Below are 27,934 nucleotides of genomic sequence, written 5' to 3'. Positions count from 1 at the left end.
CTCCCGGAAGGCTGGAGGGAGGTGAGCGCCAGGGAGGGGCCGGACCAGAGGACGCGCCGGCTGGGAGGCAGGGAGGGGCTTGGCGCGGGGCGTCCGGGCAGGGGGCACCGAACGCCCGGGTGCGCAGCCCCAGGCGCCCGGAGCGCAAGCGGCTGGGCGCGCGCGAGCGGCAGCCGCGCTCGGGCCGGTCAGCCACGGTCGGGCCGGGGTCGGGCTCCGAGGCGCCGGCGGGGGGCGAGGCGGGGCGGCGAGGGCGACGCTGCAGTGCCCGCAGCGGCGGGCTGGGGGAGCTGTGCCCGCCTGTCCCCCAGGCTCAGGCGGGGACCGGGCAGCTGGGTCGCCGCGCCTCTAGCCCGACCGAGCTAGACGACGCGCAGCCAGGCGTGCCTGGAGCGGGCTTGGGCTCCAGGTTCTCCCGGGCGCCCGGCCGGGGAGGCCCCCGGAGAAGCCAGTCCCGTGGGCCAGGGCGGCCGCGGCCGCCGCCGCTCCGGCCCGCCCCTGGGGGGTGTCCCGGGCCGCTGGGCCCGCCCAGGTAACCCCATCCTCGGCCCGCCCCCAGCCCGCCCCCCCGGCCGCCCGCCCGCCCGCCTCCGCCGCCGCCGCCGCCGCCGCATCCCGGCTCTGGGGCGGCGCTGACAGTCTGGTCCGCGCCGGGCAGCGGGCGCAGCAGCGGGCAGGGCTGCCGGCAGGCACGGAGGCAGAGCCCCGCCGCGCGCGCCCCGGCCCGCGCCCGGCGCCGCGCCCCAGCCCACCCGCGGGGCGCCCACCTGCTGCCCCGACGGGAGGACCCCGCGGCCGCTGCCGCTGCCCAGGGCCGGGCGCCCGCGGCGGCACCATGAGTCCCCGCTCGTGCCTGCGTTCGCTGCGCCTGCTGGTCTTCGCCGTCTTCTCGGCCGCCGCGAGCAACTGGCTGTAAGTCGGGCCGGGACCCGGCTGGGCCGGGCTGGGGCCGGGTGGGGCGGGGCGGGGCAGGCCCTGGGGGCAGCGGCCGGTGCCAGGCGGCGCGGGGCAGCAGGCGCGGGGGCGCCCGGCAGGTGTCTCGGCCGCGGGACGCGAGGTTCATTCGCCCTCTGCGCTGCCGCCGCCACCACCACCTGGGCTTCCCTCTGGACACCCCTCTGCCCGGGTCCTGCTCCCAGCACCGAGAAGGCAGGGGTGGCGGCGGCGTCCTGGGGATCCCTAGAGCGCAAGGGGTGCGAGCGCGGGGCGGCGGCTGGAGTGGGTCGTCGGGCGCGGAGCACAGCCCGGACTGAGCTGACAGGTCGCCGAGGAAGCCCACTACCGGGAGGGACCTTGACTCCTAATAAATAGCAGGTTAGTCCCGAGAAGTCCAGGAGCTAGCTGCCCTCGCCGACCTGCCCCGCGCTGCACTGCGGGCTGGGCTGGAGGTGTGCAGGGACCTGTTTCTACTTAGGGGGCGGGATCCCGGATAGAAGGAGGGACGGAACCGGGACCACCGGCCTCCAAAAGCCCGAGGCTGGCGCTGGCCGGCTGGGGCAGGAAGAAACTCCGTCCAGACCTTAAAGAGGACAACAGCCCCCTACCTCCCTGTGTCTCGCCTAAGGAGGAAGGGGTGGTGACCGCTGGTGACCTGTCTGTCTGTTTCTCCTTGACTGGGCCTGGCTCAGGGGACTCCCTGCGAAGGGACAGAAGGTTCACTGGGGCGGGTGGAGGGATTCTAAAGGGATGAGCTTTCATGAGTGGGGGAACAGAGAAGCAAGAGGACGCTGGACACCTTTTTCATCCCCCTCAGTGACCATTCCCCTGGCCCCAGGCTTAACCCTGGTCCCAATTCCTTCTGCCCAGAGCTCTGCCCCCATCTGCTGTGGGCAGCCAGTGGGGAGCCAAGCTCCAATATTGATCTGAAAAGCATGAGGTGGGAAGGGGGATAGCCAACAGTGTAGCTGGGGTTTCCATGGAGACAGCGGGAGAGGAAAAAATTCTCTCTGCATCAAGACCAAAGAACAAATATCTCCCATGAAATTGCCCTGAGTGTCCAATGGCTGTTGCTATGAGGTCATTGCGGCCGCCCGGGCCCTGCAGGCTGGAAGAAGTGTGTTCGTTGGGGTCAGAGCCACCCAGGGCTTGGGGGACGGAGGTGATGTGGAATTCTCCCAGCTGTTCCGAGAGCGAGAGTGAGTGACTCCAAGGCAGCCCGAAGTGGCTGCAGAGCTTTTGTTTTTCTTGGAGACTTAATTTGATTAACACTTCAGGGGCAGTGGCAAAGTGTACAGAAACCGAGGCCCACCGCCTCCTCCCACTACCTTCGGCAGGCCGTCTCCTTGAGTGGGGCCTGGGTCACAGAGCCGAAGAGGGGAGCTGATTTGGACATGGGGGAGTCTGGGACCCCTGGAGCTGAGTCTCGGAAGCATAGGTTCCGAGCATGGGGTCTCCAAAGTCAGCATGAGCGGCAGGAAGAGCAAGAACTGGGTCTGACCAGCTCAGGACTGAGGGCTACGAAAAAGGGAAAGGTGGCAATTCACGGGTCTGACTCAGGCTTTCAGGGAAGAGAGAGACATCCTTCAAGAGCATCTAGTGTCTTGCCTCATTTTATAGATGAGGAAACTGAGGCCCCAGGAGGGGGAGCTACTTGCTTAAACTCAGAGATGAGAACTGAACCCAGGTGCCCTGACTCCCGGGCAGTGACATACCCCCTTCCCTGAAGCCGTCCCAAAGTTAAGCCAGTGTGGTCCAGATAGTGTCACTACCCGTCCTCAGCCATGTCCAAGCCTGAAATCCCAGCTAGGGAGGCAGCCCCAGCTTTGGGTCACGCAAACCATGGGGAATTCCAACACAGTTCTCGTGCTTGCGCCGTAGGGGGTGAGGTGAGGAGGGGAGGCCGAGAGGGAGAAGAGAGGTTGGCAAACCTGTTCTCTGCAGCAGTGATGGTTCAGGTTGCCATGAAGCAGGTCTCTGGATGACCCAGCTCACTCCTGCTCCACCCCGGGCTTTGAGCCAAGGGTCTCTCTGTTCAGCCCAAGGCAGGAGGAACAAGAGGCTTCCCAGGATCCTACCGAACCAGAGAGGCTGTGATGGAGAAGGGAGCTCTGGACACATTCCAATACTGGGTCCAACCCCAGGCCAGGGACTGGGCCAGCTCTGGGGGAAATAGATGTCACAGCCTGGCCCCCAAGGAGCTTGGAGGAAGACAAGATAAGAGCAAAACCACGAATGGGTGAGACAGTGTGCATGCTGTTGCTCTGAGAGGGATGAGCTGAATGAGCTGGAGCAGTTATGGAGGGGACTTGTCCTGGAGATCGTAGAATCTGGACCACAATAATTAGAATAGCTCCCCCCGTGCTATCTAAATACTGACGACATCTGAATCCCAATTTACAGATGAGAAAGTTGGGGGATCACAGAGGTAATTGCCCCAAGTCACCTAGCCAGTAAATGTCAGAGGCATCTGACCCAAAAGCTGCCTCTAGAAGGAAAAGCTTCTGGCGGGCAGATGTCCCTCCAGGCACGGTGGCTGGCACTGTGTCTTTTCAAGTGTAGGCCACGCTGGAGGTCTGGCCCCAAGAGGATGGCTGGCAGTGCTCTCAGAGGAGCGAGGCCTGAGTGTCCACTCCCCTTCCAGTACCTGGAGTCAGGATTCCATCCAGGGTCAGTTGGCTAGCCGGTTCAAGAGCCAGTGCTGTCCGTTGTCTCAGAAGGGCGGGTGGCCTGGCGGGGAGGCCAGGTGTCCCGCTGCGTGCAGCTGTTGGGCAGGGTGGAGCTTGGAGCTGGGAGGGCTCTGCCGCCTGAGGCCTGGGCAAGCCCAGAGAAGCTGGAAGCCGTTGATTAGACTTGTGTCTGGCACCAGGAGCTAGTTGACAGCTTGTGGCAGCTCCCACCACAGAGGGAGGGATGAATGGATGAAAACAGTCCATCAGTGGAAGACCTGGACTCTGCCACAGACCTGGGCTCTGTCTCTGAATGTTCCCCCCGGCACTGGGGCTAGGCTGGAAGTCGGGAGACCAGGGTTCCAATCCCAGCTTGGCCCCCAGTGCTCAGCAACCTTGGATGGGCCTCTGTTCCCCTCTGGGCTACAATCCTCAGCAGGTGGTTCTGAACCCCAAGTGCAAGTACTGGAAGAGTTAGAGAACAGATAAACTAAGGTTTCATCATTGTGGACACTGAAGACAGGCAGTAATGCATGCAGCTGGGGCCCCAACGGAGGCCTGTTAGGCCAGGGCAGGGAGCCTGTGCTGCACTCAAAGGTGGTCCAGCAGAGTGGCTAGGAACTGTGTCTCCAGGACAGACAGTACGCAGTTCCACCCCCAGGTCTGCCCCTGACCAGAAGAGTGACCTTGGACAGGTTACTCAGCCTCTCTGAGGCTCAGTCCTCATCTGTTAAATGGTACCCGTCCTTGGGGGTGATGAGGGCAGAGTGAGCCTGTGCTCATAGCATGCTGAGCACAGTGCCCGCCACAGCCATGGAAACAGCAGCATGGCCACTGCGGGAAGCTGAGGGTGGCTGTCACTGCACTGGGGAAGACGTGCCCCTGGTTACAGAGGTGTTGGAGAGAACGGGCCTGCTGCTCGGGGTGCTGCTCCCAAGCCTTGTTTACCCAAAACTGTTCTGTCCAGATCCTGTGATCTTACACAAGTCACACAGATAGGCTCCTAGGCTGCTGCCTACCTGCTCTTCAACCAGGGCCCCTGGAAGTGCCTCACAAAGGCAGAGAGGCCAGCCTGGCTCCCGGGCAGATCCTGCCGGCCCGAGGAGCGGTTTCTGGAGCCCCTTCCATGCCACTGCGGGAGGCATCTCAGTCCCCACTGGATCTGACTCCCGGCAGGTATGCATCTCCGTCTCCTGGCCAAGCTCCTGTGTGCCTGCTTACCTGGCAGGGGTGTGTAACTCCCTGAGCACAACTTGCTGGGCCAGGTGTGGGCAGAGCCAGCCTAGATGTGCAGTGCCAACCCCACAGGTAAAGGTGTGGTCTGTCTCCCCCAGGAAGGGTCCCCCTCATCTCCAGCTAAAATAAAAAAAAACCCTCCCTTCTAAATAGAAAAAAACCATCCACCTGGAGCACCTCCCATGGCTGTGGGCATTGAATCACAATCACTAACACACCCACGGCCCTTTATAGTTCACATGTTCACATCAGTATTTCTCAGATCCTACCATTGACATTTGAGACCTGTCCTGAGCATCATAGGATGTTTGGCAGCATTCCTGGCCTCTACCCACTACATGCCACTTATGCCTCAACGAGGTGGCCACCAAAAATGTCTGTAGACATTGCCAAATGTCCCCTGGAGGGCAAAATCACCCGACTGAGAATCAGTGTCTTAAAAAGCATCTATTAGAACCTATGAGAACCACATAAACTGTCCCCCTCCCCCTTCACAGGAGGGAGTCTGCATTCTTTTCAGCCCCACTTCAGAGGCCCAGAGGTGCAGTGACTTCCCCAAGGGCATTCTGCACATCAGAAGCAGGACTTGAACTTGACTTGCTCTCATGTGTCCAGATCTCATGGTTTTCATTCCCAACTATAGAACTGTTCTGAGAATATCTAACTGTAGTCTAAGAGTATGGCTTCTTACCTCTTCTACAAGGTTATAAACCTCTGGAGGCCGAGGCTGTGACATAAACACCTCCCAGCAGCCTCGGTGCCTGGCACATGTCTGGCACGTAGTAGGTGCTTAGTCAACATTTGGTGAACAAAGGAAGGAAGGGCCTGTTCACTCCAGAGGGTTTTAAGTTGCTGTCATATCATGGCCCACCTTCAAAGACCTCGAGTAGGAGGGAGGCTCTGCTCTACTGCCCTGTGTCTCAGGTGATGCTAAGATGTGCCAAAGTGAGTATCAGAAAGTGTGCCTGTCACCTGGCAGCTCCCGGCCAGGGCACCCCCCAGAGCCAGGCTAAGTGCTTTCTCCCCTCACCCTCCTCCCAGGGCCCCGGGACCAGGCTCTGCCCCAGGGGTTTGCTCAGGCAGCAGTCACGACCCAGCTGTCTGCTATGGCTTGACTTTCTTCCCTCAACCCTGGATTAGCAATTGAGCAACTCAGCAAGCATCTGACAAGACAGTGCTCCCCAAACCTGTTGAAACTTGCCCAACTTGGTCCCTGTGGGTGCATTTGGAAAGCTGAGCATTTGCACGAAGCTTCCTCCTCTTGTTCCTCCCTCTGGGAAGAAGGGCTTGGCCTGAGCCAGCCGGGCACCGAGTTGGCCAGGGAGCCACATACAGGGGTGACAGCTGCCCACCATTGCCTCCCCAGTTACCCCCACTCCAAACGAGCTTGCAAGAGCCACTCAGTTAAACTCAGCTGGGAGGCGAAGCTGCGACCCCATGGTTGCTGTCCAGATTTCCGCAGGAGTTGCCAGGTTTTATCTCTGAGTCCTGAACTGCATCTTCTGTGATTCAGCCAAACCAGGGAGAAGGCTCGCTCCCTGCCGTGACCCTCCCCAGCTCCTCCTTCCCCACTCCAAACCCCTCTCCACCTCCCCCATCTCCTGGCAAACTTGAAATCAAACTCTGTTTTCAAAGTTCCCTGGCCAAGTCAGAACCCCCGCAGTGGAGGGGACCTGGTCTGAGAAGAGAGGCGGGGAGAGGTGGGTAGATGGAGAGAGGGATGTGTCCGGGGAGGGAAGGAACTTCCCGACAGCTCGCAGCTTACGAAGGAACTTTGGAGAGGCCCATTCGAAGCAGCATGAAATTGCTGATGAGACTAGAGGGGCCTCTTTCCTTCTGTGACTCTGAATGGTCCTTCCAGACCCGGTTTCTCACCCTGTTCACACACAAGTCATATCATCACAGGATTGGGTCTCAGGAACTCTTTCCCAAGCAGAGTGTTCCTCTTGAGGCAGGAATGTCCATCTGCCCCAGTACCCCAGGCAAAGAGGACCGAATCACAGCCATCAGAGTCAGAGGGGTTCTCAGAGATGATGAGTTCACCCCCGTTCTGGGACACTGAACCTCCAAGCAGGAGAGTGACTGCCTGGTAAGCCTCATTTAATCTTGTGAAGCACTCACTTGTCAAGACCATCAGGCACTGTGCTAGGCATTTGGGGTCACAGAGCATATTAGTGGTAGAGCTGGAACTCCACCCCAGTCTCCCGACTGTCTTCCCAGAACTTTCCCTGCAGCAGATGAAAGCAGGCCTGCAGCCCATCCCCCTAGCCAGGCATCTCTGCTGGAGGTGATGAGAGACAAGGGAGGAACCAAGGTTTTCCCATCTGCCCTACCCTGTTGTGGGGGAGTGAGGCGGGGGAGGCGCTCAGCCACAGGCTCTCCCAGGATCGGGCCTTTAGAAGGGGTGCGCCAAGGCCATGGAACCCACTAGAAACCTGGAACCACCAGAGCCTGAACCTTACTCCAAGGGCAAGAAAGGCACTCTGGGGACAAGGGTTGGATGGGTCTTTGTAGGGGAGAAGCTCTCTACTGGAAAACAAGGAGGCGAGGCAAGGTCAGTAAGTGCCTTAAATTTGACACCTACTCGCCTCCACCCCACAAGTGCCCCAGAGAGAGAAGAAAAATCCTCACCCCTGGCCCAGCTCTGAAACCATCCAGGTTCAGGTCTGAGTGGCTACTTTCTGGCCCTGAGCCAGCCACCAGCTCCTGGGAACAAATACAATGAGATGGAACATGGGGGCTCCCTAGTAGGAAATGGAGGACAGGGAGGAACTGTAGGGAGCTGGGGCACCAGGGTGCTGAAAATAATGGAAACTGGGACGCAGAGAGACAGAAAATGGGGGTTCTAGCTTCTAAGAATGGAGAGAAGGAGCTGGGGATCCCAGGAGACAGGCAGAGGGGGAATCACACCCTGAGGTACAGGGGTGGGGCCTTGGACTCCGAGGAGGCCATCATTTCCCCCGACTGAGGAAGGGCACTGGGGGCAAAGAGAACTTGACCTGGGCATTGAGAACTCTGGAGTTACACCACATCTGGAAAGAAGGTGGCAGGCAGGCAGCACCCCCAACCCCACACCCACTGTGAGTGTCTCCAAGGCCAGCCCCTCCGCGCTGGCTGCCCCTCCAGGGGGTACAGGCTGATGGCAGCAACTCCTTCCATGGCCCAAGAAACTGCAGGGACCCCAGGCCCAGACACTGTCCAGGCAGTCACATAACCACTGAGATGGCTCCCCCCTTGGCATTCCTCACTCCTGAACGCAACCCTGAGAGATGCCTTCACTATAGTCCAGAAAAGACACAGGGCTCTAGAAAGACTCATCAGTGAAAGAATGAGACCACCTTCCTCAGATCATTGCCCACAGATGCCAAATCATCATGCCCTCGGTACCCTGGGCCATCTCTGCAGTCTGATGAGCCAGCCCAGGCTTCGGAGCCAGAATGGCCTGTTTTCAAATCCTGACCACTCCTGGCTGCATGGCCTTGAACACATGCCCCTCTGAACCTCAGTTTCCTCATCTGTAAAAGGGAGGGATTGATACCCACCTGGACAACCCTACATGGTTTCAATAAGGATATAGTAAAGCAAGTGACAATTCTTTAAAAAGCGCAAGTGACAATTCTTTAAAAAGCACAAGTGACAACAGATGTAAAGTCTCTCTCTTCCAGTCATCTAGTCCCCCGAATGGTTTCCAAGTCTTTTGGGCACACCGGAACTTGTCCTGGACCCCTGCTGTCCTCACCCCAGCATCCCAGCTCCTAATCTAACAGCACCATCCCCACTTCATCCCATCTCTTATACTCCTGGTCTTTGGAGGATCCATGTGATGAGCCAGAATCACTGGAAACATGTTCTCTAACTCTGCATACTCCATCAGGAGATTCTGACAGAAATCTACAGCTGCGATCGAGGCTGGTATGATCCACTGTTCCCAATGGACGTGTGTCCTCCCATCAGGGGTGCTCAGCTGAAAAAAAAGGCTGGGAACCCAGATCAAAGAGAGCTGATGGAGCCAAGCCAAATAAGACAAATGAGAAGAACCAGTCTGTGGTCCAGAAGAAGGTCCAGCTCGAGGGACTCTGAAGAGGCTTTGAGATGACAGTGATGATGACGATGAACATCTTAATGATAATGATGTAATGATGTCACCAACAGAGAAGGAGTGCCTACTATTGAATATTTAATTCATTTAAGCCTCCTGAGATCAGAACTATTCTGCTCCCCATTCTGGAGGTGAAGACACTGAGGCCCAAAGATGTTCCCTCACTGGCCTCAGGTAACACAGAGATGGGATTCTGACCCATCCGTCCATCTCTCTTGCACAGTGCACCACACTGCCTGCCATGCAAAGGGATAAGCCTCCAGGACAGGGACACTGTCAGGGGAAGGATGGCAGGAAATTAAGAGCGGATACAGAAACCTTCAAAGGTCTGAAAACAATTGGAGGTGTGAAAGCATCTTGGGGAACTAGGTCCTCCCCACCCGCCATGAGAACACGGTCCTGGATGGGGTCTGTGTCCATCTAGCCTTCACCCGGCTGCGTCTCCCAAGGCGGCTCTGTTCAGCAAGCACCCGTTTCCTTCCGGAAGACTCCTCCTCCCGCCCGCTTGGCCTCCTTTCTCTCTGGTGTCACAGGCACGACTGCTCCTGAAGGCTCTAAATGTGGCCCGGGCAGGCCGGGAGGCCAGAGGGAGGGGGCAGAGAGGCCTGGGCTGGCGTCCCAGCCCCCACCTGGACACTCGTGGGGCCAGGACCCACGACACTGATCTGCCTGGCCTCCCAAACGCTCCAGCTATTTCCCGTCCCCTGTCCTCTTGACGCCCAGAGCAAGAGCCGGGCAGGAGTCAGAGAGGTGCGGATTTTCCTCTAAGAATTTGTATATTTTTTTTAAAAAGCAAGCAAACCTGGAAAAGCTTGGGACAAGCCCAGCTAATTTTAGTTTCTAATGAAAACAGCAGGTGGCTGAGAGGATCTGATCTCCCTGGCAGGGCCAGGGCCCTCCAGCCTTGCAGGCTGCAGGCACGGGCCGGGCGCGGGGAGGGCCTCCTGGGAGGAGCCTGAAGGACCGGAGCCCCCGTTGGAGAAGATTGGGCATGAGCTGGCTGGCAGCGGTCGTGGGGCGGCCTGGGCCGGGGGGTAACCCGATCGATGGCACGGCTGTGGCTGGAGCCCTGGGTGGCCGGGGCAGCAGGTAGCAAATTGCTAAGCTTGTGCTCAGCAGTGGCAGGAAGAAGCCTAAACTGGGGCAACAACCAGAAAGAGAGAAGAAGCAGGGATGGCCAAGACCCTGCACCGGCTGGCCCAGCCCAGTGGTAGCCAGCGCCAATCACGCCCAGGCTCTGTCTCCCCCAGGAACGGCTTGTGCGGCTGACATTTGAGCCCCACCCCACTCCAGGTTAGCGAGTGGCAAGCGTGTCTCTAGGGGAAAGGTTGAGCCACCTTAAGGTGTGGGGAGGGGGCTCCTAAGGCCCCAGGGACCAACTGCGCCTGCCCCTAAGGGTCTCCAAGTCCTCAGCAGACTGAAAAGCAAAGGAGCCCCTCTTTCCTCCCTCACCCCCGAGCACTCTACCAGGAGGGGAGCAGAGGGGACCTAGTCAGGACAGAGCCTCCACTCATACTGCAAGCATTTATTGAACACCTTCTACCCGCCACGCCCTGGGCTAGGCATCAAGGAGGCCACAGACACGACGTGACATTGAGGGTGGCGTCAGCCCCCCATGGCTGTCAAACAAAGCAGAGCCACAACCAGGGTACAGGGGAAAGAGAGTTCCCAGTTCGAGCTGAGTGTGCATTCCAGCTTTGCCACTCACTAGCTGTGTGACTTTGGGCAAATCACTCCACCTCTCTGGGCCTAAGTTTGCTCGTCTGTAAAATGAGGCCAGGTACCCTAACTGGATGCCAGACAAGTAAGCAGCATGGACAAGGGCCTGTGATGCCTGGGATACAAACTGTCCCCACCCCATTCCCAGCTCCATTTCCAACTCTGACACCCAGTCCTTCCCAAGCAAGATTCTGGGTTTGGAGAGAGCCGGGTTGGGGGGTGGGGCTGTACCTCCTATGGCATGGAAGGGGACAGCTGTGGGGCCAGAAGAAGGCAGGGGCTGGGGGTGGTGGGCACTGGTGCCAGCCTTGGGGACAGGGACACTCCTCAGCAGAAGAGGTCCCTCAGCTTCCTGGAAGCTGTCCCAGTGACTCACAGCCATGGCAGGCCAGCAGCTCACCCCTAAATCCTACTACTGTTATTTTAGCCTGTGTCCCCTCACTGAGTCCTGAGCCTGGCAGAGGGGATGAGTAGTTCCTCCGGTCCATCTCCCTCCTCATTCAGTGGCAGGGGCTCAATCTATCAGCCTGGCATGGGGCCAGGAGGCCTTTGAGGCTTGGACCCACCCCCTGCCCCCATCATCCCAGCCAACTCTGACATAGACCCATTCGTTTACGGTACCGTGAGGAGATGGGCTCCGAGTTGGGTGGGGACTTGCCTAAGGTCACAAAGTGGGTTGGTGGCTCAGCCAGGCCTCCCCAGCCTGCTTCCCCTGCCCAGAGAACCCCTGCCTTGCACACAGAAGCCAGGGCCCAGCACAGCCCAACCTGGCCCCTTGGCCGGACGCAAGAGCAGAGGCTGAGATGGGGACATGCCAGCTCTATGCCCCCACGTCACAGAGGGAATAGGGCGCCCCCTTCTTCTAGAGTCCAACCCTAGCATCTGAGCAGGAAAGGATCCAGCTTTAGGCCCAACGCCTTGTCCCCTCACCTGTGGCCTCCCAAACGTGGACCTGGCCCATGGCCAGTAGTCAGGCTCTTGGCGCCCCCTGCAGGCCAAGAGCACCAGGTGGGACTAGCTCCACGGGGGACCCCTTCCCTCAGCTGGCAGAGGCAGAGGGAGCAGCCAGGCAGGGCTGAGGTGCCAAATCGGCCCCCTTCCCTTACAGACGCACCCTACCCCTGACCCTCAGCCACCCTTGTCTCCTGTCTGAGAAAGTCAGGCTTTTGCCTGCGCCTCAGGACACTGCTAGTCTGCATCCTCTGGGCAGGACCTGGTAGAGAAGACTGGGAGAGTCCCAGGAGGCAAGGAACGTGGGGAAAGTGAAGGCAGCTTAGACAGCCTCAGCCCGAGACCGCCCACCTCCACCAGCCCATGCTGCCAGGGAAGGGAGAGACCATCACAGTTACGGCGCACTCATGATGTGCCGGGGTGAAAGCCGGATGCAGCAGCCGCGTCTAATCACGTTAACTTCTCACAGCCGCCTGCAGAAGAGGAACCACGACCTCCATTTCCAGACAAAGAAAGCCAGACTCAGGCCACACAGCCAGGGGGCTGGTGCGGCAGTGAGGAAGAGAGCGGGTCCCAGAATCAGATTCCCTTGGGCTTAAAAGGAAGCCTCACCAGTGGTTCCCCAAGGGCTTCCCATAAAGTGTCCTCCACGCTAGTGCCAGCCTGGCTTCACAGCTGCTGCTGGGAACCTGTTAAAAGCCCAGATGCCCAGCAGGCCCTGCCTGGAGTGGGGCCCAGACACCTGTGCTTTCAACAAACCCCACGAATGTGTCGATGCACAGCCGGATTTGAGAACCATCGCTCTGGTCCAGCCCAGGTGCCTGACATATAGAATCCAGCTGCTGATTGTGCACCCGTGGGGCTGGAGAGCTTGGCAGCCTGCAGGCAGCCCACCAACTGCACCTTGGGTTGAACAAACCCAGCTCCCAGCAGCCTCTGCCCACTGGTGTCCTTCATCTCCTTGAGCTACATAAAAGAATATTGTCTCTACCAAAGGCTTTGAAGCCGGACAAAACCAGGTTCGAGTCCTGGCTCTGCCTCTTACTAGCTCTGAGGCCTTGCACCCAAGGCAAAGTGCGTAACCTGTCTGTGCCTCAGTTTCCTCCTCTACAAAATGGGGGTTCTTTGGCTTGCTGTGAGGATTAAATGTAATAATGTAAGTAAAGTATTTAGGCTTTGCTGATGAAGGGCCATAAAAGTGTCTTATTGTCATCGTCATAAAAATCTCCCCTATCTTACTAGGCTTTCTGTGTGCTTTTCTGTCTGGGGCCACTCACTTATTCATTCCCTTGCTCAGCAAACAGACGTCGAGTTTCTGCCTCGTTGCCTCAGACCCCGGTCAGACCATCTTTCATATGCAGGATCGCTCTTGCTCCTGACAACAGTCCCCTGACTTGGCCGCAAGCATGGTCTCTCCTTCACATTACAGATGGAAAAACTGAGTCCCGGAGAGTGATGGGCTTCCCCATTTATCCTTCCTTAGACAAGAGATCTGTGCAGCTTCCCTTGTAAGATGCACCAGCATCTTCACCTCCACCCCTAAGAGGGTCATCGCCCCCTGCTGCTCAGAAGACTGGGGTTGCTGGGCTGGTTCCCTGTGGAGTCAGGGGCAGTGGGACATTTGCTTTCTTTTGCTCAGAGCCCTTGATCTGTGGGGCTGAGGCTGAAGGTAGAACCAGGGTCTGAGTTTCCTGCGGGCAGGTGATGGAAAGGCCCCTTTTCTTCTCTGAGCTGACCTGTAAAATAAGGAGTCTGGACCAGACCACCTGGCAGGGAACATTCCTTAAGTCTGTGATCCTGTGCACTCTGCTTTGCCTCCAAGAACCTGGGAGGCAGCACCAGGGAACCCTGCCCTGGGAGGATGCATCTCCCACTGAAGAAGTGGGACAGGGAGGCAGGGGAAGGAGAGGAGCACTTCCAGAGTCACCACTCAGCTCTCTTCCCACCATCAGGCTGCCACTTGTGCACCTACTATGTGCACTGGGCCCTGGCTAGGGATGCTGGGGTGATGAGAGGGGACAGGCTGAGGGGCAGTGTTTGGAGCACAAGCCTCAGGGTCATCCGGACCTGGACTCCAATCCATGTCTGCCTTTACAAGTCAGGTGACCTTGACAGTCATCTCACTGCTCTGAGACATACCTGGCGCTTAGTAGGTGCTCAGTTAATGCACTCCCTTCCCTTGAGAGAGAAACCACTTTCTTCCTCACAGGGTCTTTCCCCAGCTCTGCCCCACCCCCGTGAGCTCCTGGCCCAGATCACAAAGTGGCCATCGTTAGATGGGGCAGAGCCTTCCAGGGCCCTCATGCAGGGCAACAGGCAAGAGGCATGCCCATGGGGTTTGCAGGAGTTTGAAGCTTGGCTCTGGCACTTGTTACCTGGGTCATCTTGGGCATGTCACCCTCTTAGCCTTTATTTTAGAAGCCACAAAATGAACATAATTGTCACCTCATTGATATGGAGTGAGGAAGCAACAGAAAGAAGTGCTGGCCGCAGTGCATAGCACATAGTAGGTGTTCAAATCAACAGTAGTGCTCTCTCTGTCCTTGCTGAAATGGATGCAGTAGAAGCCTTTCCCACAGGTGCCTCATCCCAGAGTGCCCTGACATAAATGATCTCATTTGGACTGCAGTCCTCACTGTAACCCTGTGAGGTGGGGCAAATATTGGTGCCCCATCCTCAGGCTATAAAAACTCCAGAGGCTGAGAGGAGAGCATGGCATGCTTTGTTTTTAAAGCCCCCACCACCACCACCGTCTCCAATTCCCCAGCCCCCTACTGCCCTCGTCCCAGGTGCTGCAGCACTGATGCTGGTCTCTACCTGGTGGCCCTGGGATGTGGCTGGCAGTGAGGATCATGGCCTTGTATCCTGAAGGTGGGCTTAGGTCATGGGGGTCCCTGCCTGGGGGCGGGAAAGAGAGAGCCAGGGCAGACAGTGGCTGCAGCCTCCCACCTAGAGGGTATCTCGATATGGAGCGGTTGGAGCCCATAGGCCAGGTCTGAGGTAACATCAGGGCACAGAGTTTGGAGCAGGGGCTGCTACCCCATCAGGGAGAGATCCCACAGAGGCTCTGTCAGCTTCCCTCCCAGAGCTCCCCCTTCTTTGTCTAACTGGAGACAGAGGCCTTGTACAAGACAGCATTGCCCCCTTCCCACCCCAGGAGCTGGGCAGGAGGGCTATCACTGGATCCAGAGAGAAATCGACCTCCAGGACCCATCGCTGGGACTAGTCGGCCCCCAGACACCTGGGCGAGGCATGGCCTCAGCCTGGGCATGGAAGGAGGAGGGCAGGGGCTCTGCGTCGCGTCCCACCCCCCACCACCCTCTCCCCAGGTACCTGGCCAAGCTGTCCTCGGTGGGGAGCATCTCCGAGGAGGAGACATGCGAGAAGCTCAAGGGACTGATCCAGAGGCAGGTGCAGATGTGCAAGCGGAACCTGGAGGTGATGGACTCGGTGCGCCGCGGCGCCCAGCTCGCCATCGAGGAGTGCCAGTACCAGTTCCGGAACCGGCGCTGGAACTGCTCCACGCTCGACTCGCTGCCTGTCTTTGGCAAGGTGGTGACGCAAGGTGAGGCAGGGGCTGGCGGGGGTGCTGCGGACCCTGGAAGAGACCATCGTGTCCTTGGGTAGGGAACCACATGCCCATGAGTGACCTGACCTTTCCATCACTTACCAAGTTAAAGCCACATACGATGCAGATGGAGGCACCAGGAGCATCAGGACCTGGCAGGCAGGAGTCTGGGTTGGAGGGCTATTGGAGGGGGATGCTGTTCTCTGGCTGTGCAGCACAAGACAGTGTGCCATCTTGTCAGTCCTTGAGCTCCCATCCCGTTGTACAGTCAGACACTGAGGCTCAGGCAAGGGAAAAAGGATAGAGTTGCCCAGGGCTCCTCAGAGGGTAAACGGCAGAATCAGAATTCAGACCTGGAACTCCAGACCCCCAGCCCCATGCTGTTTTTACCTTAGCAACGGCCTCTCGTAAGCAAGCCCATCTTGTTCGTCTGTACCTTTGACGAACCGTGCAGAGAGCATCACCGTGCCCAGCCTGGAGACCCTGGGAATAACAGCACCCGGATCCTGTCCTCCCGGACTCACAGTCAGAGCAGCGACTACAGCTCAGCAGGGGCAGCAGCGTACAAACCAGGAGCACCAGCTAGGGACTAGATGCTGCTTTAAGTGTTTTCAGTAGTATTAACTCATCTGGCCCTTTGAGATAGGCCTCCTTATTGCACATGAGGAAACTGAGGCACAGAGAGGTCAACTCACCCAAAGTCACAGAACCAAAAAATAGCCAAGCCAGGACTTGAGCCCAGGCAGTCCAGCTCCAGGGTCTTGCTCTTACCCACGATGAGAGAATGCTGTGATGGAGGGGATGTGGGAGCCTCGGGAGCACAAGACTGGACCCCTCCTCTGGCCAGGACAGGATGCTCAGGGAAACCTTTCCTGAGGAGGTGGGCCCTCAGCTGACACCAGAAATATGAGAAGGCATTAAGCCAGAGGAAGGTGGGCCAGGGCAGAGAGAATGTTCCATGCAACTGGAAGGCTCCTTGAGAGGTCACCAGGTCAAGCCGCTGCCCTCGAGGGAGCGTTATAAGTCAGTGGCCTCTTCTACTTCCTGAGTGTGAAACTGACACTCCTGAGCCACCTCCAGTCAACAGGCCCCTTGACTTGCTCAGGCAGCAGGAAGGCACTGCTTGGGCCAACCTTTGTCTTGGCACCTGTGGTCCTGGACGGCTAGGGCTGCTGGGCTTGTGGCAAACCATTTGGATGCTGTTGGAAACCAACTGTGATAGAAATTTGGAAGCCATTCTCCTGGGAGCTGGCAGGGACCAAAAAGGCACGATCATGCTTGGCATGACTGAACGTTGCTGCTCCAGAAAAGAAGCGGAGACCCAGTCAGCGGCCTGGTAGCAGAGGACCTCCCAGGGTGAAGGTTCCCCTGCCGAGCACCCAGGGCTGCCCGCCTGATGAGGCCCAGGTACTAGGCTCAAACAGCAGACCCCAAGCATGGGAAGCCCCTCATGCACAGTAGGTGTTCCATATTGTAGGTGGATTGGTGGATAGATTGGCAGGGTTTCACATGCCAGGCCCCTTCACACCCCCGTGCCTTTGCACATGCTATTTCCTCTACTCCAAATACCCAGCCCTCTTTCTCCACCAGCTCAGCAGCTTCCTCCTCCACAGTCTTCCCAGCTCCTGCAAACAGGTGGTTGTTTTTACCTCTGTGCTGTAAAGCTCTTTGTTCATGCTGGTGTTTTTTTCTCTTTGGGGGGGGGGGGGCTTGTTTTTGATGTCATTTCAAACCTAACAAAAAAATAGCAAAAATAGTACAAGGAATTCCCAGATACTCTTTTTTTAAATCTCTGTGTGATGTATTTATTCAGCTACCTACTTTCGTTTTCTTCTTTTTTAAATCGAGGTATAATTGACATATATTAGTTTCAGATGTATAATGTAATAATTCCATAGTATGTATATATTATGAAGTGATCACCACAGCAAGTCTAATTAACATCCATCACCACACACAGTTACAAAAATGTTTGTCTTGTGGTGAGAACTTTTAAGATCTACTTTCTTTTTTTTTTTTTTTTAACTGAAGTATAGTCGGTTTACAATGTTGTATTACTTTTTCGTGTACAGCATAGTGGTTCAGCTATATACATATATACATGTATATTCCTTTTCATATTCTTTCTCATTATAGGTCATTGAATATAGTTCCCAGTGCTATACAGTAGGACCTTGTTGTTTATCCATTTTTGGGGGGGGTGGGCGGGTTGTTGATTAGGTTTATTTCGTCAGTTATTTTAACAGGAACTACTGGGGACTGAACCCAGGACCTCGTGCATGCAAAGCATGTACTCTAACCACTGGGTTATACCCTCTCATATCTATTTTATATATAGTAGTTAGTATCTGTAAATCCTGAACTCCCAATCTTTCCCTCCCCATCCTCTCCCCCCATAACCATAAGTTTGTTTTCTATGTCAGTGAGTCTGTTCCTGTGTTGTAAATAAGTTCATTTGTGTAGTTTTTTTAGATTCCACGTATAAGTGATATCATATGGAATTTTTGTTTATCTTTCTTGCTTAACTTCAGTTAGTATGACAATCTCCAGGTCCATCCATGTTGCTGCACATGACATTATTTTATTTTTTATGGCTGAGTAGTATTCCATTGTATAAATACACCACAACTTCTTTATCTAATCATCTGTCAGTGGACATTTAGGCTGTTTCCATGTCTTGGCTATTGTAAATAGTGCTGCTATGAACATTGGGGTGCATGTATATTTTTTAATTAAAGTTCTCTCTGGGTATATGCCCAGGAGTAGGATTGCTGGATCATATGGTAAGTCTATTTTTAGTCTTCTGAGGAATCTCAGTACTGTTTTCCATAGTGGCTGCACCAAACTACGTTCCCACCAACAGTGTAGGAGGGTTTCACTTTCTCCACACCTTCTCCAGCATTTATCATTCATGGACTTTTTTAATGAGGCCATTCTGACTGGTGTGAAGTGGTACCTCCTTGTAGTTTTGATTTCTGTTTCTCTGATAATTAGCAATATTGAGCATTTTCTCATGTGCCTGTTGGCCATTTGTGTGTCTTCACTGGAGAAATGTTTGTTTAGGTCTTCTGCCCATTTTTGGATTGGGTTGTTTTTTGTTACTGAGTTGTATGAGCTGTTCATATATTCTAGAAATTAAGCCCTTATTAGTCATATCGTTTGCAAATATTTTCTCCCATTCCGTAGGTTGTCTTTTTGTTTTCTTTGTAGTTTTCTTTGCTGTGCAAAAGAAAACAGATCCCTCCCAGAGCCAGGGCGTGCTTGGAGAAAAGGAGCCCCATTTGTTGAGGGCCTCCTGGGCGCTGTCTTGCATCAGACCCCCCTCACGACAATCCTGAGTGTGGAATGCTCCCACGTGACAGCAGGCAGAGGGTGTAGTGCACCCAGATCCGGCACCTGCCAGCTCTTGGCATGAGATCCTGGGCAGGGTCCATCCCCTGTCCTTGTCTCTGCGCCTTCCTCCCTAGAAAGTTGGGGCAATCCCAGGACCCAGCTCCCAGGCTTCCGGCAGGAGTCAGAGATGATATTTCCAAAGGGCCGATTGATTCCACGGCACCCCTCAGGGGACAGGGGCAGCTATCATACTGCCAGCATTGCCCGAGGTTACACAGGCTCCAACCCCACCCTCCCTCCACTCCCAGGCAGTGTAGGCCCCCTGCTACTGGCCTACAGAGGCAAGACAGATGGTGACATAATGGTGACCAGTGACGATTGTGTATAAGTCAGGGCCAAACTGTGTCCTCTGGCTGAAAATCTGCCAGACATGTGGTGAAGCTGGATGGGGCAGAGGGTGGTTTTTGGCTGAGCAGGCGTTCAGGGCCAGGTGTGGGATGGCCTTTCTGTGGTTTGGTCCTTGCTTGATCCCAGTGCCTAGAGTAGCGCCTGCACGTGGGAGGTAATTGATACATATTTGTGGAATGAACGACAAGAGTTTGAGGATGGGAGGGAGAGGCGGTGGAGTCTGGCGAAGGTTCGGTGTGGCCGTGAGCAGCAGGTGTGCTGGGTCTCAGAGCGGGCTGGCCAGAGCAGGGCAGGCATATGGGAAGGCGATGCCAACCCCTCTTCTCCTGCTTCCCTCCCTCTGTAGACAATGCGGGGCCTCCCCCTGCCTCTTCACATCTTTCTCTGTGACCTTGATCACATTCCTGTCCCGAGAGAGGACTCGATGAGCCTTGAGGCCCCTTTGGGCTCCAGCTGCCTCACCGGGAGGTGATGTGGTGCACTGGTTGTAGCAAAGTGACGGTTCAGCCCAGACTGTCTTTCCACTCCCCATGCGTCTAACATCCAGGACACCTCACTGACGGCACCATCAGGCTGGAGCTGAGCAGATGCTTTTCAGGCCTGGGCAGTGACTAACACCTGTGTTCTCACCTTTGTCCTCAATATTGGCATCACATTGGACCCAGTGAGGGTGAGAACGTTCTTTCCTTCTGGGGACCTCTCAGGCCAGCCTGTGGTGCCAGCAGATAAGGCACAGGAGGTCTGAGGAGGGGGTACCCCAGAGACATTCTGCACTGGGGCTTCCTTGAAGACAGACTCACCTTGGCTTCCCATCCTTGGCATCCTTGGTGCCATTATAGAGCCCGGCTCACAGCATGTGGCTAACAGATGTCTGATGAGAAAGGAAGTGTCTCTGCCCTAAGGAAGGTTTTACCCCAATGCAAATATGTGGACAACAGGCCCTCAGGGTTTAAGTGCCCAACTCAACATTCACAGTAGCTACTATGTCCCAGGTACCTACTCTGAGCGAGGGACTGGGCTGAGCACTTCCTGTCTGTCACTTCATGAGATTTCCATACCCATCTGAAGAGATCAGAACTATGATCAGCCCCATTTCTATGAACAAGAAAACTGAAATCACACATCTAGGAAGGGGCAGAGCTAGGACTAGATCTCAGGCCTGCCCGGCTGAGCATCCTCGCTCCTCCCCAGTACCCACCTCTGTCTCCAGGTAGCTGTGAAGGGCCTGCTTTGTGCCCAACCCTGTGCTGGGTTCAAGGTGGGGCAGAGAAGGTGAGGGACAGCCTGGCCCCTGGACCTTCCAATCTGGCTGCAGAGGCACTTAGAAGATGAAATAGTCTGTCCGATTCTGCGTGGGGCGGGTAGGCCAGTGAGAGCGCCCGGAGTCCTGGGAGTCCATGATGGGGGGAGGGATGTGCAGAACTGCTGGGGTCTTGCCTGCCAGGCAGCAGCATTTTCCTCACGTTAGAACTGGGGAAAGTCACATCACCAGTAACAGTCTTAACATGGCTTTGTCCAGCTCCAAAGCCTTTCCCCTTTCCCCTGTCTTTCATTGCCTCTTAAATCTAAAGAGGCTTCCTGGAGGCGGTTTCAAGAAGAGATGAACTTTGCAGAGAAGAAAGCAAAGGAAACTGGAAAGCAGGCTGGGGGCAGGGATGTGGAGAGGACGAGGACAGTGACTTTCTCAGAGACCCGGGCCTGTCCTGCCCCACCTCCCCAGAACTTCCACTGGGTCTGCTTTGGAAACACATGAGTTATGCTCGGAATGACACTGCCACCAGGACACCTGCCCGGTGCCCCAAGGATCACCATGTCCGTAGCTTCCTTTCCAGCCCAACTCAGCCTCATCTGTTTCTCTTCCAAACACTCCTTCCTGCTCAAACATTCTTTCTTCTGACATCTGGGGAGACAGTGCACATGATGTTCACGGAAGAGCACAGGCCTCGAGTCAGGCGGGCCTTGGTTCCAGTTCCCACTTGGCCAGGGAACCCCAGACAAGCCACTGAGCCTCACTTTTTCCTCCATCAGGCAGAGCCGGAGAGAGCCAATCGCTCAGGTGGCCATGAGCAGATGTTAGACAGCAGATGGAAAAGCCCTCGTAAGCCCTCAGAGAGTGGAGCTATCCCCTCAGGATAACTCTGAATTCCCAGCCCCCGGCAGCCTTAACACCTTGGAAAAGATGGCAGTCAGGCAGGATCCAGAGGACACTCAGGATTTAAGCTGGTGGAGCCAGGGAAGGAGGTGCCCTGGAAGAAGGGAGAGCAGGAAGAGAGGTGTTGGCTGTGGGAGGGGGAAAATGGATTTATGGAAAAGGCAGAAGGTCCCAGGGCAGCTGCTAGCACCTTCAAGAGCCGGCTCTGCTGTCCCAGGAGGACAGAGCCAGGACTGTCTCCCCGCTGCAGCTGGAACCGGCCAACGCCCGGACCAGGGCCCATTCATCTAGCCGGTCACCGGGGAGCTCCCCTCTGCTGCCCTCGTAGTCGCACCACAATCCTTCTCCTGTGTCTCGGTGGTCTCTGCCAGGTGCCCCACCGGGGAGTGAAGCTCCAGCTGGGCAGAGGGGACGAGCCCAGAGGGGCACAGCGCTGGAGTCAAGAGGCTGGAGGAGCCGCTGCCATCGGCTCTCAGGGCACAGTTGCTCATCTACATTCTCCAGGCCTCTGGGGCCTCCTGTGCTGAGCACAGGCCAGCTGCTCACCACCCCCAGGAAAGAACCCACAGAAGGAACTAGACACGTCCCACAGCTCATGGCTTCACACGTGGGAGATGGGAAGAGATGTACTGTCGGGGAGCAGGGAGGTTCCTGTGGGCTTGCCTCCAGGCTCTGCGAGGCCGAATCATGTCAAGACTGCCTGAGTCCGAATTCTGGTTCCGCCACTTCCTGGCTGGGTGTTCTTGGACCAGTTGCTTCACCACTCAGTGCCTCAGTTTCCTTTTCTGGAAAATGAGGAGGAAAAGTCTCTACTTCCCAGGGTTGTTGTGCAGAGTACATAAACTCCATCAGGGGTTGAGACAGCGCCCAGCACAGGCCACTTCCCCAAGCTTCAGCTCTTGTTATCACCTTCCTTCCAGGCCCCCATGGAGAGAACCGTAGCCAGTTGCTCCCAAGGCCAGGGTAAGGGGGCCTGGAGTCCTGGAGATGGATGTTGGTTGGGGATGGGGCAGGGGTCTCCCTGAGCCACCTGACAGGGAGCTCTGCAGCCAGGACTGCTAGCACTCGGGAGAGGAGGTGGGCCCAGAGCTGGGGTTGGGCCAGGGGCTGCCTGAGGGCCCAGAGAAGCAGAGGAGAAAGGACATGCCAGGCCAGGAGCTGGGGCCACCCTGCCAGTCCCATCCACCCTACCTCCCGCCTTCCCTTCCCCCCTGGTCTTTGGGGCAGAGATTTGTGCTGGTTCAGGCCTGGAAATACCAGAAATACCAGAAACTAAAGTCGTCTCTCTTTGGGCGGCCACAGCACAAAACCAACCAACATGATCCTGCTATTAACCTCGATTAACTTGGAGAGGATTCCTTCTCGGGCTGTCAAGGCCCCTGTGGCTCCAGCCAAGCCCCCTCATGCTGGCCCCAAATGGCCAGGCCAGGGCAGAGGGTGGGCTGTGGAGAGTGGGTGGTGGGCAGTATCCCCGGCTCAAGGGCCGAGCCGAGAACAGGGCGTCCTGAGCCGTCGGGGCTGCGCTGCCCCCGGCCCCAGCACTCGGCCTCCGCTGCCTGTCCACAGACGCGGGCACACAGGAGGTGATTGTTTCCGCCTGACCACGGCGACTGCTCCCCGGGGCAGCCGAGAGCACAGACCTGGGTGTCGCAGAGGTAATTGCCAACCACGAGGCCAAAGCCTGCCCCCTCCGCTCCTGCGGACACAGACACTCCAGCAAGAGACAGAAGGACAGTCACGGGCACACAGAGGCCCTCACAGGGCCCAGGACAGGAGCAGAGCCCGTCTGGTCACACACCCAGCTAGCCGTGTGCACATGCACTACACACACACACACACACACACACGCACGCACAAATACACTCCCTCCCACCACCCACACCCCCAGAAAGAGGCTACACAGCAGCTACACCCCCTGAGGCACAGTTCCTAGGAGGATAAAAACACCCATTCAGGCAGGAGATGGGGCAGGCACTGAAATAGAACCGCCAAGAAGCCACGGGGCAGAAGGGAAGACAGGCAGCAGAGGCGGACAGACCTGTGTTTGAGCCTTGGTCCTATCCCTTCCTGCCTGGGAGACTGGGACCCCCTTCCCCTCCCCAAACCTGCACAGTGCCATCTGTGAAATGGGCACGGATAAAACTCCCAGCGGCAGAGGGCATCCCCTCATCAGCAATGGCTGTGGTAAGCAGTAGGGGCCATTGTCACTATGATCTGCTCTTAAAGGTGTAAGGAAGCAAGATAGTCTCAGAAATGGGCCCAGTCTCAGCAGGGGGGCTGGGGCAGGTTCATAGAGTGGGGGACCCCTCAGCCTAGAGGGGCCAGCTGGGGAACAGGTACAAAAAGGGCTGGGTGGACAGGCCAGCTCTGCTACTTCTGTAGTCTTGCTAAATTAATTCACCTCTCTGAGCCCTTCTTGTCTCATAAAATGACTAAACCTGTGGCGAGGCTGTGAGAACAGGACATGACGGTAGCTCAGAGCACTGAAGCTGGGCTGTCTGCCTGCTCAGCCATGGGCTGTGTGACCTGGGACAAGTTGGCTAATCTCTCTGAAAACGGGGATGATAACAGTACTTAACTGATGGGTGCTGTGAGGATAAGGGGTCAGCACACGTGCAGACCGCGGAGCAGTGATCGGCGTGTGCAAGTGTGTTTAGCCATTGGTCTGGTAAGGACAAGCACCGGCACAGCGTTTGAGTCCTGGCCCACGGGAGTCAGCCTGCCTTGCTCTCTCCAAGATGGAGGCCCCATCTACCCCTCCCCTCTGAAAAGGAGGGTGCAGGGAGGAGCACTGGGACCCAGCCCTGCCCTCCCTCTGCCTCCCACAGGGACTCGGGAGGCGGCCTTCGTGTACGCCATCTCTTCGGCAGGTGTGGCCTTCGCGGTGACGCGGGCATGCAGCAGCGGGGAGCTTGAAAAGTGCGGCTGTGACCGGACGGTACATGGGGTCAGCCCACAGGGTGAGTGCAGGCAGTGGGGAGGGCGCGGGCGGAGGGCAGGGGCCTGGGCCCTGGCCCTCACTCACCCTCGGCTCCCCATGCCCACCGCACCCCAGGCTTCCAGTGGTCAGGATGCTCGGACAACATTGCCTACGGTGTGGCCTTCTCACAGTCGTTCGTGGACGTGCGGGAGAGAAACAAGGGGGCCTCGTCCAGCCGGGCCCTCATGAACCTGCACAACAACGAGGCCGGCAGGAAGGTAGCGTGCACAGCCCCGCCACCCCTCATCTGGGAGAGGGCGGGCTCGGTGAGGTCCCCACTCTCCACCCATGTGCCACTCGGGAAACAGGCTCTCACTAGCACCAGGCACCTCCTGCAGGTCAGTGGGGTGCAGGGTGGTGGGAGAGGGAAGCAGACAGGTGACCAGGTGTTACAGAACCATGTGTGTGGCCCGCAGCACAGCACGTGTGCCCCCAACGTGCCCCATACACACATAACTACACAGGTATGGTCTCCATCCCGCTTTGTCACACACATCACATAATAAACAGCAGAGCTGGACACTTTCTCTGTGTCGCTGCAAAGGTCATGTGCTTAACTGTGACACCATCTGCCACCTTGATCCCGACTGCAAGGTTCCTGTGCAGGTCCAGTGCAGCCGTGTTCTTCTCCATCACGTCACTGTTTTTGTATGACACAGCCCTTTAATGTCTCTCCTCTATCAACTCCGAGTGCCCCAAGGGCTGGGCCAGTGTCTTCAACTGTTCCCAACAGTTTACCAGCCTACCATGGCACACAGCAGGAGCTTAATACAGAGGGAGCACAACAGTCAAACTTCCTCCTCTCCTGCGGGCCTCCCCGCATCCTTGCCCCCGCCTTGCCCACCCCCTAGCGGCCCCTCCCTGGCCTCCCCTGACATCTCCTGATGGCCCCTCTCCCCTCCCCGTCCCCCGCAGGCTATCCTGACACACATGCGGGTGGAGTGCAAGTGCCACGGGGTGTCGGGCTCCTGCGAGGTAAAGACGTGCTGGCGAGCCGTGCCGCCCTTCCGCCAGGTGGGCCATGCACTCAAGGAGAAGTTTGATGGAGCCACCGAGGTGGAGCCACGCCGTGTGGGCTCCTCCAGGGCACTGGTGCCGCGTAACGCGCAGTTCAAGCCACACACAGATGAGGACCTGGTGTACTTGGAGCCCAGCCCAGACTTCTGTGAGCAGGACATGCGCAGCGGCGTGCTGGGCACGAGGGGCCGCACGTGCAACAAGACATCCAAGGCCATCGACGGCTGTGAGCTGCTGTGCTGCGGCCGTGGCTTCCACACAGCACAGGTAGAGCTAGCTGAGCGCTGCAGCTGCAAATTCCACTGGTGCTGCTTCGTCAAGTGCCGGCAGTGCCAGCGCCTCGTCGAGCTGCACACGTGCCGGTGACTGCCGCCCGGCTCTGCGCCCAGCAACCACCCCGTGGCCCGGGGAAGGCCAATAATTTAAACAGTCCCTCACCACCCACCCCAAAAGATACTGGTTGTATTTTTTGTTTTGGTTTGGTTTTTGGGTCCTCATGTTATTTATTGCCGAAACCAGGCGGGCGACCCCAAGAGCACCAACCGGGGCCTCCCTGCAGCCTGGACCCTTGTGGCTGCCACTGACCAAAGGGACCTTGCTCATGCCTCTGGCTGTCCACATGTGGCTGCTGCTGACCACTCAGTTATCTGTATCTGTTTTTCTACTTGTAGACTTAAGGTGGGTAACAAAGAGTGTTACAGCCACATGCCTACTGACTCTGCCCTCCAGGGAAAGGGGTGACCCTATGGCAGGGGTATGGGCGCCATCTCCATGGCAGTGGCACCCCCAGACATACACAGATCCCTGGCTGCTTCAGCTCGGTGGCCTCGTCTCTCAAGCCCTCTGCAAAGGAGATGGGCAGATACCAGGTCCAGGGCAAAGGGTTAATTTCAGGCAGCCAAGGGCAGCTGAGGTTCAACCTCTGTGAGACCCCACAGCCCAGCAGCCAAGCTACCCCTCACAGAGGGAGACCTCTACCCCCTGGTCCCTCCCAGGCAGGAATACGGCTGCGTCCCAAGTCAGAGACCCCAGCAGGGCCTTCACAGCAACACCCCAGTGTGCGTCTCTTCATGGTGCTGCTCCTTGCTGAAGCTAAGAGTGGAAACGTCACACACACACACACACAGGAGCAAAGCCCTCTCCCAACCTTTATTTCACTCCCTTAACCAAATCTATCGAGCAGATACTGTTCTGGGCCCTGTCCTGGGCTGTCTCACTGGACGACCACAGCAATCTCGTGAGGACAAGACAGGGATGCTTGTGCCCATTCTGCAGGAGAAAGGGCAAGGCGCAGCCAGGTCCCACAGCCAGTAGGTGCAGAGGCAGAGCCAGAAGAGCCCTCCAGCCAAGACAGAGCAGGCTCTGAGGGAACAGGAGGACAGCTGGAAAGCTGACGAGGTAAGGTCTCAGCAGCAGAGGCCCTCCCGCCCCCAGGCACCTCGGGCTCTGAGGAGCCCCGCAGAGCCAGCACCAGCAGCCCGGGCCCGGCCCTGTGCAGGGCCAAACCAGCAGGAGCCCAGCCCAAATTTCTGTGAGCAGGACCTGCACATAGAGAGCCCTGGCCTGACCCAACTGCTTCTCAGATGGGCTCCCAACCCCCAGAGGGCCTTGCTCTCAGCCCAGTCTCCAAGCTGCCCCCACACTGGGGCTTCAAGCTCCTGGTTTGATGTCTTAAGCTCTGGGATCCCCTTCAGAGGATCTCAGAAGACCCCCAAGTTCTTGGCTCCAGGGTTCTGTGTCTAAATTCAAAGTCTCAGATCCAGAACACGGGCTCCAGCCTGTAGACGCTCTACTCCAGGCCTGTGTTTTGTGCCTCCTGGTGTTGGCTCCCTCACGAAGAGAGGGTCAACACCCTTGGCCCCCAGCCAAGCTCTCTGCTCAATGTCCACCCAAGAAGGCCAAAACCAAGTGAGATGCTGGACCCACATTCAAATGCAGGGATAATCGTGGGGCAGGCAGGCTCTGATGTGGATGAAAGCTGAGCTGACCGAGTGTCCCCACAGCAGCCCAGCTGGGCTCACTGCTCCTTTGGCGGGCTCTGCTCAGCTGTCTGCTCAGCGCCAGGGAAAATACTACCCCTCACTGCAGAGGCCAGGCCCACACAAAGGAAGCAGTGGAGACCCCTCCCCCACCCCAAGTCCTGTCCCCAGAGCCTGGGGACTAGCAGATCCAGGCTGGATGCTGGTAAGATGGGCACTACCCCAGGAAGAAGTGAGAATGCCTGTGCCCGTTCATAGGCTTCACCTTTCCACCTACCAGGAGGCTCCTCAAAGCAGATCCTCCTGGGTTCTGAAGGGTGTCACCTCGGTGAAGCAACCAAGATTCTTGCAACCTCTGCCCAGCCCGACCACCGCTGCCACCAGCACCCCAAAGGCCAAAGGGATCCACAGACGCAGGAAAATGGCACTTCCTTGGACACACCCAGCTCCAAACTGTCCCAAATAAAGAGGAGGAACCAGCACAGGCCTGACAGAGCCCACCCACCCTGGAAGCTGGCCAGAGGGTCCAAGCCCTGCCCGAAACCCTCTCCACTAGTCTTACCACAAGGCAAAGGTGTCCTCTGAGGCCTAGGGCTGGACAAGCCCCGCCTCTGGCTGCTGCTACCCCCTCTGCTGTCCCTGCGCCATCCCCAATTTTTATACTAGGCTCCTTGCCTTTGTGACATCCCCATGAAATAGTCCGATGCGCGATAAAATGATTATTTCTTTATCTTGCAACTGTGGCAGTGACTCTTTTTGTAGAAGAGGGAGAAGAGAGACCTGGGGAAGGGCATGGGGAAAGCAGAGAAACAGTAGCAAACTCTAGCCATGGGGACCCTCTTTGCCCTTTCACCTTCTGAGTAACTGGTTTGATGGCCTCAAGGAAC

General features: G+C 57.0%; 1 protein-coding gene across 3 annotated transcripts; it reads left to right on the top strand.

Moving 5' to 3' along the window:
• Positions 1 to 185: 185 nt before the first annotated feature.
• WNT4 (Wnt family member 4) lies at positions 186 to 27,785 on the top strand. 3 transcript variants are annotated; one of them, XM_032495403.1, is made up of 5 exons: positions 186 to 912; positions 14,940 to 15,175; positions 23,900 to 24,031; positions 24,127 to 24,269; positions 25,066 to 27,785. In XM_032495403.1, exons 1-5 carry the CDS (start codon positions 836 to 838, stop codon positions 25,432 to 25,434), a joined length of 957 nt encoding a protein of 318 aa, XP_032351294.1. In that variant the 5' UTR covers positions 186 to 835; the 3' UTR covers positions 25,435 to 27,785. The 3 variants fall into 3 exon arrangements, with proteins under 3 accessions (XP_032351294.1, XP_032351293.1, XP_032351292.1); XM_032495402.1 differs by having other exon boundaries at positions 194 to 912; positions 23,942 to 24,031; positions 24,967 to 27,785; XM_032495401.1 differs by having other exon boundaries at positions 200 to 912; positions 24,967 to 27,785.
• The last annotated feature ends 149 nt before the right edge of the window (positions 27,786 to 27,934 follow it).

This window comes from Camelus ferus, chromosome 13 (assembly GCF_009834535.1).
Source record: "Camelus ferus isolate YT-003-E chromosome 13, BCGSAC_Cfer_1.0, whole genome shotgun sequence".
Classification (NCBI taxonomy): domain Eukaryota; kingdom Metazoa; phylum Chordata; class Mammalia; order Artiodactyla; family Camelidae; genus Camelus; species Camelus ferus.
This window is presented reverse-complemented; position numbering and strand designations above follow the sequence as displayed.